This window comes from Clupea harengus, chromosome 10 (assembly GCF_900700415.2).
Source record: "Clupea harengus chromosome 10, Ch_v2.0.2, whole genome shotgun sequence".
Lineage (NCBI taxonomy): Eukaryota > Metazoa > Chordata > Actinopteri > Clupeiformes > Clupeidae > Clupea > Clupea harengus.
In genome coordinates this window covers 25021427-25032841 of record NC_045161.1, presented here as the reverse complement: position 1 = coordinate 25032841, position 11415 = coordinate 25021427, and the positions used below count along the sequence as shown (strand labels likewise).

The window sequence follows — 11415 nt, the reverse complement described above, 5'->3', positions numbered from 1 at the left end:
AATTCACACACACACACACTTACACTGCATACATATGCCACTACCTTACGGGACATATGGTCATAGCCCCTGAGATAAGGACTAGAACAGACTCTGGTCTGTTCGCAGAGCAGGCAGATGTAGTATCCTTCCAACAGATCCTATACTGGCACGTGAAGCCATATTTTCAGGGCTTACCACAGTGGTGAGCTTTGTGACAAAAATACACACAGAGAGAGCTGTTTTTAAAGGTCCTAACATAGATGCCATTGTGCTGTTCCAACTGATGCCTCTCCTTGGCTGGCCCGAGCCTGCTAAATCACAGTGGTCGGACTAAGGTGGAGGCTAGTGATTGCAAATCAGGTGAGTGTGTTAAGGTGTCACCTTTACGAGGGCGGTCGCGTGTTTGTCCTCCACCTCTGTGAGGTGTGTGGAGATCTCCTTCAGCCTGGCCTCCTGAAGCTGGGCCGTGTGCTGCAGCTGCTGGCTCTGCTGGACAGAGCCCTCGAAGGCCGAGGTGACGCGCTTCAACTCCGCCTGCAGAAACTCCACCTGGGAGAGACAGAGTCAACCAAAGAGTTGTCAGTAGAGTCAGTGTCTTTTGGTGGAATCATATCCACAGACACACACAACCACTCACTCTTATGCAAAAATGTGTAAACACATGTACACGTGTACAAACATGAAACACACACATATGCACACATAAACAAAAATCACTCAAATACACAAGCAGGTACACTGACTGACACACCTACACATACACAGCCAAATAAACACTATTGCATGCAGTTATGAATGTGTGCAGACCTTCCACTTGATTTCATCTAAAGAGGCCTTTTTACACAGACTCCAAAAGACTTAAAACCATATTTTCTGGTCCAAAAATGACCCACCTCCACAGAAACAATAAAATGACCATGTGTGCTTCTCATCGTGAGCTTTCACACAGTCATTTTTGGACAAGAACCCACTCCAAAACCACTGCTGCTTCTGCAGATGCAAAAAAATCCATTCATCCTTGCTGACTGGAAAGCAAATCACGGCTGTCACAGCTGTCCCCGATGCAGACATCCATCCTCGGCTGAGAGCTCGCTGCCCGCTCTTTTCCGGGATATTCCGAAGGCAGCGGCCTCACAGGAAATGAAGGAAAATTGCCCCGTGAAGCCACCCCGTCTCCCTCCCACTCTACCTCTATCGTCTTCGCGTCCAGCTGCTCCTCAAAGTGGCTCTTGGCTTTTTCCATCTGCTGCAGGCATCTGCTCAGCTCCTCCTGACAGGACGACAGGGACGCCTCAAGAGCCTTCACCTGCACACACACACACACACACACACACACACACACACACAGACACACACACACACACACACACACAGACACACACACACACACACACACACACACACACACACACACACAGACACACACACACACAGAGACACACACACACACACACACACACACACACACACACACAAACACACACACACACATGCACACACACACCAGGAAGCCATTCCGCTGAGATGTGATGTAAAGATCAAACCATAACATGATTTTTCTTGTGTTTATTTAACACAATCATTGCTAAGAAAGTGAATGGAACCAGCTGAAACTTCAGTTTGGTTCCCAAAACTCTATACCTAGAGATACAAAACAGGAAGGAATGCTGAAATGAATCTACTCCCCTGGTTAATTATTATCTAATTATTGTAAACTTTGTTTATGTGACTTGTTTCAATTTAATAAGACTGACCTTGTACATATGAGGATACAGAGAACAGAATATCACAAAAAGGTCACAGAAATTAAAAACAAAATAAGTTTAAGAAATGAGGCATAAAATGCACTGAAAGGCTGCACTGAAAGGCTTGTGATACTGATGACAAAGCATGCTGATCACCAACAGTACAAGTATATTCAGCATATATCCTGGGCAACCATCATCAGCAAGTCTGCTATTACTGTAAAGGATTCTACCTACGCACAGCACGTTCTGAAAACTAGCTCAGAAAAACTTTGTTCATCTCGTCTAACACAGCTTGGAAGAGTGACATGGGTCCCAAGTTCACTGATGATATCGGGGGCAAGGGTTTGCAAAGGATCTGCATATACTATATAAAGACTAAGCTAGAGCTTAAACAGCTCAGGGTTATATAGCGGTTAAACTGGTCAAACTAGAAGTCTTACAAAATCTTAAACAGTATATATGGCTAGAGTTGGAGATGCTTGTTGTTCAGATCTGCACCACTGAATCCGGAGTATGTTCTGTGTGCTTCGTTAATGCACTTTACTGGAATAAAGACTGATTGCTGCATCAACCACAGAAGAAACTTCCTTTTTCCTTACAGAAAGATTACAACGCCTACGCTTTTTCGGTTCTGTACAAAGGTGACTGGCTTACAGCAAGCTATATCTTTCACTGATACACCTAAGTGTATGACAGGGGGATCTGTCTAGATATTGATTTGGCTGTCCTTGGGATGTTCAGGTTAAACCGGGTATGTACCACACTCTGAGAAACTGTGCTTGATGTTCAGTCTCTTAAAAGCGAGAGAAGAAGAAGTAATTCTGAAGGTAGGGAAATCGACCTGTCCACCCTGTTTTCAAAATTGATCAGCCTTCTACGTTCAAGGGTAAAGACGATGGTTATCCAGAGTTGGTGCTCTAAAACCCTTACATTAGATTTGGAGGCCCTCTCTTCAACATTTCACTAGTACTTGGCCACAAGGTGTGAGCCCCTGTGTGAATGTGCTTTGTTGGTGTGTTTGTCCCCTGTGCTTTTCCCTAACATTGTAACTGAGGAGAACATTTCCTGTTCTAATACAGTCTAGTATGTTCTATAGGTGGTGTGAGAGGTAGCGAGGCTTTCTTTACTCATGTGTCTTTGTCTTTTTGTTATAAAAACACTCTGACAATTTAGGAACTTAATGAGGCACTGAAATGAATAAAAGCCAGAGTTTAAACTAATAGAACAGATTATAAACGGTACAATCAGCCTATCAAAGAAGAGCCTCTGGGTTCATGAAAGTAAAAGTGAAACATTCAATCTGCAAAAACACAGTGCCATACCTCAGTATATGACAATGTAACTAAATTATCCCCTAGTTCTCTGTGTCTGTGTACTGCACATTGAGAAACAACAGACAGCTGTGTCTGTGGACTGCACATTGAGAAACAACAGACAGCTGTGTCTGTGGACTGCACATTGAGAAACAACAGTCAGCTGTGTCTGTGGACTGCACATTGAGAAACAACAGACAGCTGTGTCTGTGGACTGCACATTGAGAAACAACAGACAGCTGTGTCTGTGGACTGCACATTGAGAAACAACAGACAGCTGTGTCTGTGGACTGCACATTGAGAAACAACAGACAGCTGTGAGTTTCATCTTTTTAGGCCTTGTGGGCTAACTGAGTAGCACAAAGAGCAGCGTTGCTAAAGCACTCCCCTGTGGTCACACACTTCAGCTCCCAGAGAGACGTCTCGCAGTCAGATGACTCAGCTGCTAGACCGAACACTCTGGTGAAAAATCAACTTGGCTATTGTCTGGTTAAATATATCTGCGTGCCGTATCAATTTTAGCACAAGTCAGAGTGCAAAGCTACACAGCGTGAAGTTTCTGCTGTGCACAGAAATGTGTCATTGACATTTCGGTGGCTAAGGGAAGTATACAGCAGACAAGATGGTGATTCTTATAAATGATACACGATAAATAATATGCGCGTCTGAAATTTTAACACAGGACTGAAACAGAATCCCAGTGAAGTCAATTTAATCAAAGGTGAGACTGGATTTACTTCCCTATGAAGCAGCACGGCAGCCTACGGGCTTTATTTGTGGTCAGTGTCTCTGACAGGGGTCAGTGTGTGATGGCCGATCTACCGGGCTTAACGGTCAAAACAGTCGCTGTCTAGGCAAAACAAAAACAGTAGCAGATATCCGTGACCTCGGCAGGGATCAATGATGTGTGTTTTTGTAACGGTGAATTTTCATTCCTTTGGTGTTCATGTGGTATACAATTGTTATGTGCTTTCTAGTGATGACGGTCAATGTTTCTGTGTTCTTGTTATGTTTGTTGGTTTTCCCAAAAATATCAATAAAAAGATAATCTCAAAACCAATGGATGATGTGAGATGGGTGTGGAGTGAGAGGTCAGTGACTCTGACACGGGTCAGAGTTCAGCGGGTGATGGGTGTGACGTGAGAGGTCAGAGTTCAGCGGGTGATGGGTGTGATGTGAGAGGTCAGAGTTCAGCGGGTGATGGGTGTGGAGTGAGAGGTCAGAGTTCAGCGGGTGATGGGTGTGGAGTGAGAGGTCAGAGTTCAGCGGGTGATGGGTGTGACGTGAGAGGTCAGTGACTCTGACACAGGTCAGAGTTCAGCGGGTGATGGGTGTGGAGTGAGAGGTCAGAGTTCAGCGGGTGATGGGTGTGGAGTGAGAGGTCAGAGTTCAGCGGGTGATGGGTGTGACGTGAGAGGTCAGTGACTCTGACACGGGTCAGAGTTCAGCGGGTGATGGGTGTGGAGTGAGAGGTCAGAGTTCAGCGGGTGATGGGTGTGACGTGAGAGGTCAGTGACTCTGACACGGGTCAGAGTTCAGCGGGTGATGTGTGATGGGTGTGGAGTGAGAGCTCACTGACCCTGCTGGAGTACTGTGCAGCCTGCTCTCCCAGGGTCCTCAGGACTTCCTGCTCGCACTGGCTCTTGGTCTCTGCTTCCTGTAACACACACACACATAAAGAGAGAAAGAGAGAGACAGAGGGAGGGAGGGAGCAGAGACGACTCTTCAAATGAGCATAAACACTGACACTACACCAGGTGATATGGATAAGATATGGGGGCTAAACACAGAAAAGACCACTGTGATTTGTGAATGTGAGATTCTAAAAATACTTGCCATTAAACACCTGAAATCCTAATATCTGAATTGATTCCAGGTTTACCTCACTCACAACTCAAAATATTAAAAGATCTATTAGCAGTACTCTAAATACGTATGGTAAACATGTAAACTTCAGTATATTTAAGTATAATCCCATATATTTCAACTCAGACACCTTTCGGAATTAAAGATTTATTTAAAGAAAGAAATTGTATTGGGGCATAGTCAAGATGAATAGAGCAGATTAAACATGCAGTGAATGCCCAAATTCCTGAGTGGGTGAGAATATGGCCCTGATTGATCGGCTATCGGTTAAAAACAGCACAAGATATAGGTTATGAATCAGCATGACACAATGACTCAAACTCTCAGTACATTAATGGCATGACTCAAATTCAAAGCACATTAATGTCATAGCCAATGAAGAGTTGTTTATTTTGCTTCTGTGTCGGTACATCTTCATCTTTTATGCTACATGTCACGAGACACTGTGTAATCCCATTGTTCATCTGAGACGGAGCAAGCTAATCTAATCTGATCTAATGCCATCTCGACCTAATCGAGTGAAGTGGAGATGTAATGTAATGTACCATGCTGATGTGGGCGAGGGAGGTCTGGAGCTTGCCAGCTCTGTGGTGGGCCTCCTGTATCTCCTCCTGGGCTGACGACAGTGCTCTCTTCAGCGATGCCACCTGAGCACTCTTCTCTTCTAAAGACTGCTGCAGCTGCAATCAAAATACAAACACGTGCAAGCAACTACTCAGGATTACGTTTCCTGAATGCATTATTTAGCAACCACAGTGGTAACTGTTGAGAGAGAGAGCGTTCAAAAAGATAGTATCGTTATCGTTTAACTATGTTAGTTGTTCAAAGACGCTTTAGGGAAACACAGCCCAGTACATTAGGCGATTCCTCTATATCTGTGCAACTCATCTCAAATCGCAGTCAGATGATCATAGAAGCTTTTTTTTCCCTCCTCATTTTATCTGAAAGAGAGCATTTTCTTTTGGAACTCTGTGGTTTGTACCCACACAGTCCAAAACACCCAAAGAACAGTGATAGTTATGGTTACATAATTGTACAGACCCAACATTACAAAAAAAGAAAGAAAAGGAGGGGAAAAAAGGGCATCATTTCACTCGTGAGGTTTCTTCTAAGCGTACAAAGTGATGCTCTATACAGTTATCACTGCTATCTTGGCTTTTCCCCTTTCACTTTGGTTCCCCTCCTGTTTCCTAAGGGATCGAGGGCAATGCCCACCATTCTGATCTGGTCCTCCAGGGTCTTGCGCTGGTCGAGGTGTAACCTCTGGGCCTCCTCCAGGGCAGTCTGGTGGTCCTTCTTCGCTGTGTCCAGAGCGCTGGTTAACAGCTTGACACTGTTGGTCTTCTCCTGGAATACATAATATCAGACCTCTGTAACTAACTACTCGTCATGATTCAGCCCCTTCATGAGGGGAATGAGTCTGTGTTCAGGGCCATGAGTAAGTGTATGTGCATTGACTGGGCCAGTAAGGGAGTAAACTGAATGTGCTGAGAAGTAGTTATCTCGTGTTGAATACAGGCTGCTGATGGATGCCATACAGTCAAGCTCAAGCCAAATTCTATCAACAGCCGCATGCAAAAACCCACACCATTTTCTCTGTATCAGTCAGTTATGTAAATCAATTCATTTCATTTTCACCCCTGAGGTTCACACTAATATTATATTAGCTAATTACTATATCGCTTAGCATCCACACTTAGCATCCACAATTACCACAACCATTATAGGTGTTTGTTTCTGCAGGCATTAGGATAGCAGGCAGTTACATGTTAATAAATACCCAAGGGGTTTGTGTGTGTTTAAGCATGTGTGTGTGTGTTTAAGTGTATGTGTGTGTGTGTGTGTGTGTGTGCTTGTGTGTTTGTGTGTGTGTGTGTGTGTGTGTGTGTGTGTGTGTGTGTGTGTGTGTTTGTGTGTGTGTGTGTGTGTGTGTGTGTGTAAGCACGTGTGTAGTACCTCCAAGCTATGCTCCAGCTCTGAGCTCTTCTCTAAAGCAAGAGAGACGGAACAGGTCTTCTCCTCCAGCTGTTTCTCTGAGGCAGCTAGACGGGTGCTCTTCTGTTTCACCTGCATTACAACACACAGTCACCAGGGGGCATCATACACGCCAGTCTCTCCTTTTGCTCAGTTAATAATGAATATGCATTCAACATATTACATTCACTGCCATTCAAAAGTTTGGAATCACTCCTTGCTGACAAATGAAACTGACATCAAATTGATCAGAAATATAGTGTAGACATTGTTAATGTTGCAAATGTTATAAATTATAAATGATGATGGCTGATTTTAAATATACTATCTGCATGGGCACAAACAGCCTATTATCTACAACCCTTACTCCCGTGTTTTAGTGGCATTTTATGTTAGCTAATTCTAAGTCACCATGTTAAAATTCTGCATCAGAAATCAGAAATCCCTTTTTTTTATTTGTCCGTGCAGCTTAAAACGGTTGCTGCGCTAAAAAACGTGCTATTTTAAGAAGCAAAAGAGGCAGTCTTTGGGCTATGTGAGTATCTGGAGCATCAGCACTTGTGATTATGGTCTAAATGTTGTCAGAAACTCCTCTGAGGCTCTTCTATACAACACATTACCAAGACACTTGTAAGTGTAAACACACACGTTCAAATGTAAACCACATCTTCAAGGAACAGTGCAAACTACATCTAACCAGGATAGTGAGAGAAGTGGGAGGCCATGGTGCCCTACTGAGCAGGAGGATAAAGACCTGCCTCACAGGTCCTCAGCTGGCAGCTTTGTTAAATAGTGTTCCAAAACACCAGTCGTATCTTCAGTAGCGAAGGGGCTATGGAATGCTGGCCTTCAAGGCAGAATTTCAAAGAAAAAGCCATATCTGAGTCTGGCCAATTTCATCCAACAACAGGACAATGAACCCAAGCACTGCTCTAAATTGTCCAGCTGTACAAAGTGTGTAACTGTTGATGAAAGCAAAGTTTCGAGCAGAAAATTGTAAAAAAAAAAGCACAAAAATCCTTATTTCAGCCTCACTACAATCACTACAATGTATTGACAACATTTTCTATTCATTTTGTCACTTATTGATAGATAGTCATGTTTGACTGTAATTGATCCTGAAAATGTTTACATTCCAAACTTTTGAACAGTAGTGTATGTGTATCCAGTTTTGTTTTGTGTTTGCATGTCATGCTACCTCAGACTTTATTCACCCTTCAAGTCACGCAAAGACCCGTGACCCTTGACCCCTTGATTCATCAAGAAGGCAACAGCCCAGTTTGAGACCAGACTGGGACTTCTACGTGATAATTACAAACAGTGATGGGCAAGTGGTTGGCACCTTAATATCATTACAAAAGCCAGCATGGATGTACTGAGCCTGTGGGGCTGGTACTGCTGCGGATGCTGGGTTGATTGAGCGAGCTGCAGGCTGCCACAGCGGGCCTGTTCCCTCACCTCCCACTCCAGCTGGGCGACCTCGGATTGCCTCTGCTGCAGCTGGTCCTGGATCTGCTGGAGGAGCTGGTCCCGCTGTGCCTGGTCGGCCTTCATGGAGGACGCCTCCTCCTGGGCCTTCCTCAGGCGCTCCTGTAGCCCCTGGGCCAGCTGGGCCTGCCGCTCCCGATCCTGCTTGAGCAGACGCAACACTGGCAGCAGCTTCTTATACTGCTCCCCTGGAGACACACACATATACAAAGCACATCAATGCAAACATGCACACGAACATGAATACACATACACACACACACACATACACATGCATGCATGCAAGCACACACACACACACACACACACACACACACAAACACAAACACACACACACACACAGATGCAATGGTTGGGCAAGTAAACATACATCCAAACATGCACACATAAGAACAGAAATCACACTGCAAGGGTTGCACTTCTCAGACCAGACGCATACAAATACACACACACACACACAGACACATTAATCCTGTAATACTGGGCACCACTCAGAGTCACATAATACATAATACAGCACATAGCATGGTGACGGTGAGATAAAAACTGAAAAACATGAATCATTTAATGAGCCTTGACTTGTAGTGATGCCCCAACCCTGCACACCCTCATAGAGACTTCTTAAGGGGAATAAGATACAGTGAAAGGAAAACTCAGCAGTAGCTGTCAGTAGAGGTCTTTGGAGGGAGGGAGAGATGGGGGGGGGGGGGGGGTAAAGAAAGAGAGACACAGGAGAACAAGTGGGGCAAGAAAAGGAGGTGACAGACAAGCGAGAAGAGCTAGAGGAGAGAGAGAGGGTGATGAGAGAGAGAGAGATAAATAGAGCGAGAGAGAGAGAGAGAACACACACACACAAAAAACAGATTGAGAGTGTTGATGGTGCATGAAAAATTAAACACGGCATTACTACCTGGCTGGAGCATGGGGGCGTCATCTGCTGGCACAGAGGGCAACAGACAGGGGCTGACACAGAGTGCCACTCCTCCACTCTGCAACAGAGGAGAGAGAGAGAGAGAGGGGAGAGAAAGAGAGACAGAGAGAGAGAGAGAGAGAGAGAGAGAGAGAGAGAGGGAGAGAAAGAGAGACAGAGAGAGAGGTAGCGCACAGCCCATTAGCTCTGCAGGCTATTAAACCTCCATAAAGCTTGGGACACTTCATAGGCGTTGTGAAACAGCACACCATAATTCATCAGTACAGAGAGGGGGGGAGAGAGAGGGAGAGAGAGTGAGAGAGAGAGAGAGAGAGAGAGAGAGGGAAAGCGTTCCACTAACCAATTTTAACGCAGAAGCGCGGAAATAAATAAATAAGGCCAGAAATAAAAATACTGGCACTTTGTCCCCGCTCCAGGCGAACGCTGCCAAAGAGGTGACTTTCTGAGAGACACTGCCAAAGACTGACAATAAAAGCCATGGCAAAGACAAACACAGACACAAGGAGTACAGTTAGTCTTGCCTGGGGTGCGGGTATAGTGCAGACAGTAAGATACTTTTATGATGCATTTATGGGCTGGTTATTAAAAATGGATACCAACAGGTTAAACTAAAGGGGTTAAAAGGGCACCGGTTACTCACCGGTTGCTCAGTAACACTTTCAGAAAATGCAGTCAAGTATATTTAGTGTAAGGGAGGCATGATAAGGTAGAACTACAGGCATGCAATATGTTCAAAGTAAAAGGGGGGTGATTATGAAATAGTTAATGGGTTCAGCGGGCAACTCAGGAAGCCGCAATCTTGAGTCTCAAGAGTAATCTTGCTGAGCAATGTTGTTTGGGCACTTTCCCATTGGTATTGAGCTAAAACATTTTATCTGGAGAACTTAAATCAGCAGTGGACAACTTATAGCGATCATCCAATCAGAACGCTAGGTGCAGGTCATCTGACTGCCAGGCAACATTGCTCAGAAAGCTGCCCCATGTTTGGTGGGAAACGTAGGGAGCATCACACCTTTCTCAGATGCAGCAGGTCGAGGATGGCCTCCAGATTGGCCAGCTGGGTGCAGCTCTGCTGGGTCTCTTTCTGACACTGGCCCAGGCGTTGCTCCAGGGAGGTGGCGAGGACACGCAGGTCTGCGCTCTCCCTCCTCACAGCCTCCATCTCGCGCACCTCCGCCTCCTTCTTGACCAGCCGGTCCTCCAGGTCTCCGCTCCGCCGCGTGGCCTCGTCCAGCTGTGAGCGCAGTGAGTCGGACTTTAGGACCTCTGCTCTCGTGCTGGCCTCATTTACCTGGCTGAAACAGAGACGAGAGACCAACATGGCACCCTAACAAAACACCCTCTTTTCTTCTTATTGTGTGGGATGGACTGCTAATGAATATGATCTCTTCAGAACAAGTATCCAACTTCAACTGGAATATATTCTCGACTGTGAGGTACTTGGTGCTAAAATCTCACTCACTCGATCAAATCTACTTCGTAAAGTCCATTAAAATAGTACTCTGCAAGTCTATTCATCAGAAGTACATGAAATATTCACACCCGTTCCGTAGAAGCTTATTTTATGTATAGCACAGTTTAAGCTCAATACCTCACAGCCAGAGCAGGGGCTAGTTGTCCAGTAGACAACGAGAACTTTTCTACTGGACACTGCATTATTACTGAAAGTTTATGGACGAAATCTTTCCCAAGGCCAGGATATAGCATAGCTAAGATTCCTCTCTGACCTATTGAGTTTACACATCTCTGCTTTCTCCTCTCCTAGCTGGGAGCACCTCTTCTCCACCTCCACTTTCTCACTGTCACACTGGATGAGGCTGTGCTTCAGCAGGGCTTCGTTTTCTGACAACTACAATAAAAATAAAGAGGTTTTAAAAAAACTATGGATTTACATGGTTCATTCAGGTGGAAAATTATGTTAGTTTTATTTGTTTTCCTGAGATCTTGACTTGACTAGCATTGCAAATGATGTTTTCCCCAAAATAATGAGATAATATTTTTTTGAGACTTTGACAACAAAAACTGTTCCCATAAGATAATGGCATAATTAATTTGAGATCTTTTCCTGAAATAATGAAATGTGCAGAGGCTTGAAAGAGGCCTACCAACAAGG

General features: G+C 44.8%; 1 protein-coding gene across 1 annotated transcript in view; it reads left to right on the top strand.

Annotated features, from left to right (window-relative positions):
* Positions 1-2398: 2398 nt before the first annotated feature.
* dipk1ab (divergent protein kinase domain 1Ab) overlaps positions 2399-11415 on the top strand; it is a 30687-nt gene continuing 21670 nt past the window's right edge. The window contains exon 1 of the mRNA XM_031574550.1: positions 2399-2481. Within this exon, the coding sequence (XP_031430410.1) occupies positions 2464-2481 (18 nt within the window). The 5' untranslated portion in view covers positions 2399-2463. The remainder of the gene's footprint in view (positions 2482-11415) is intronic.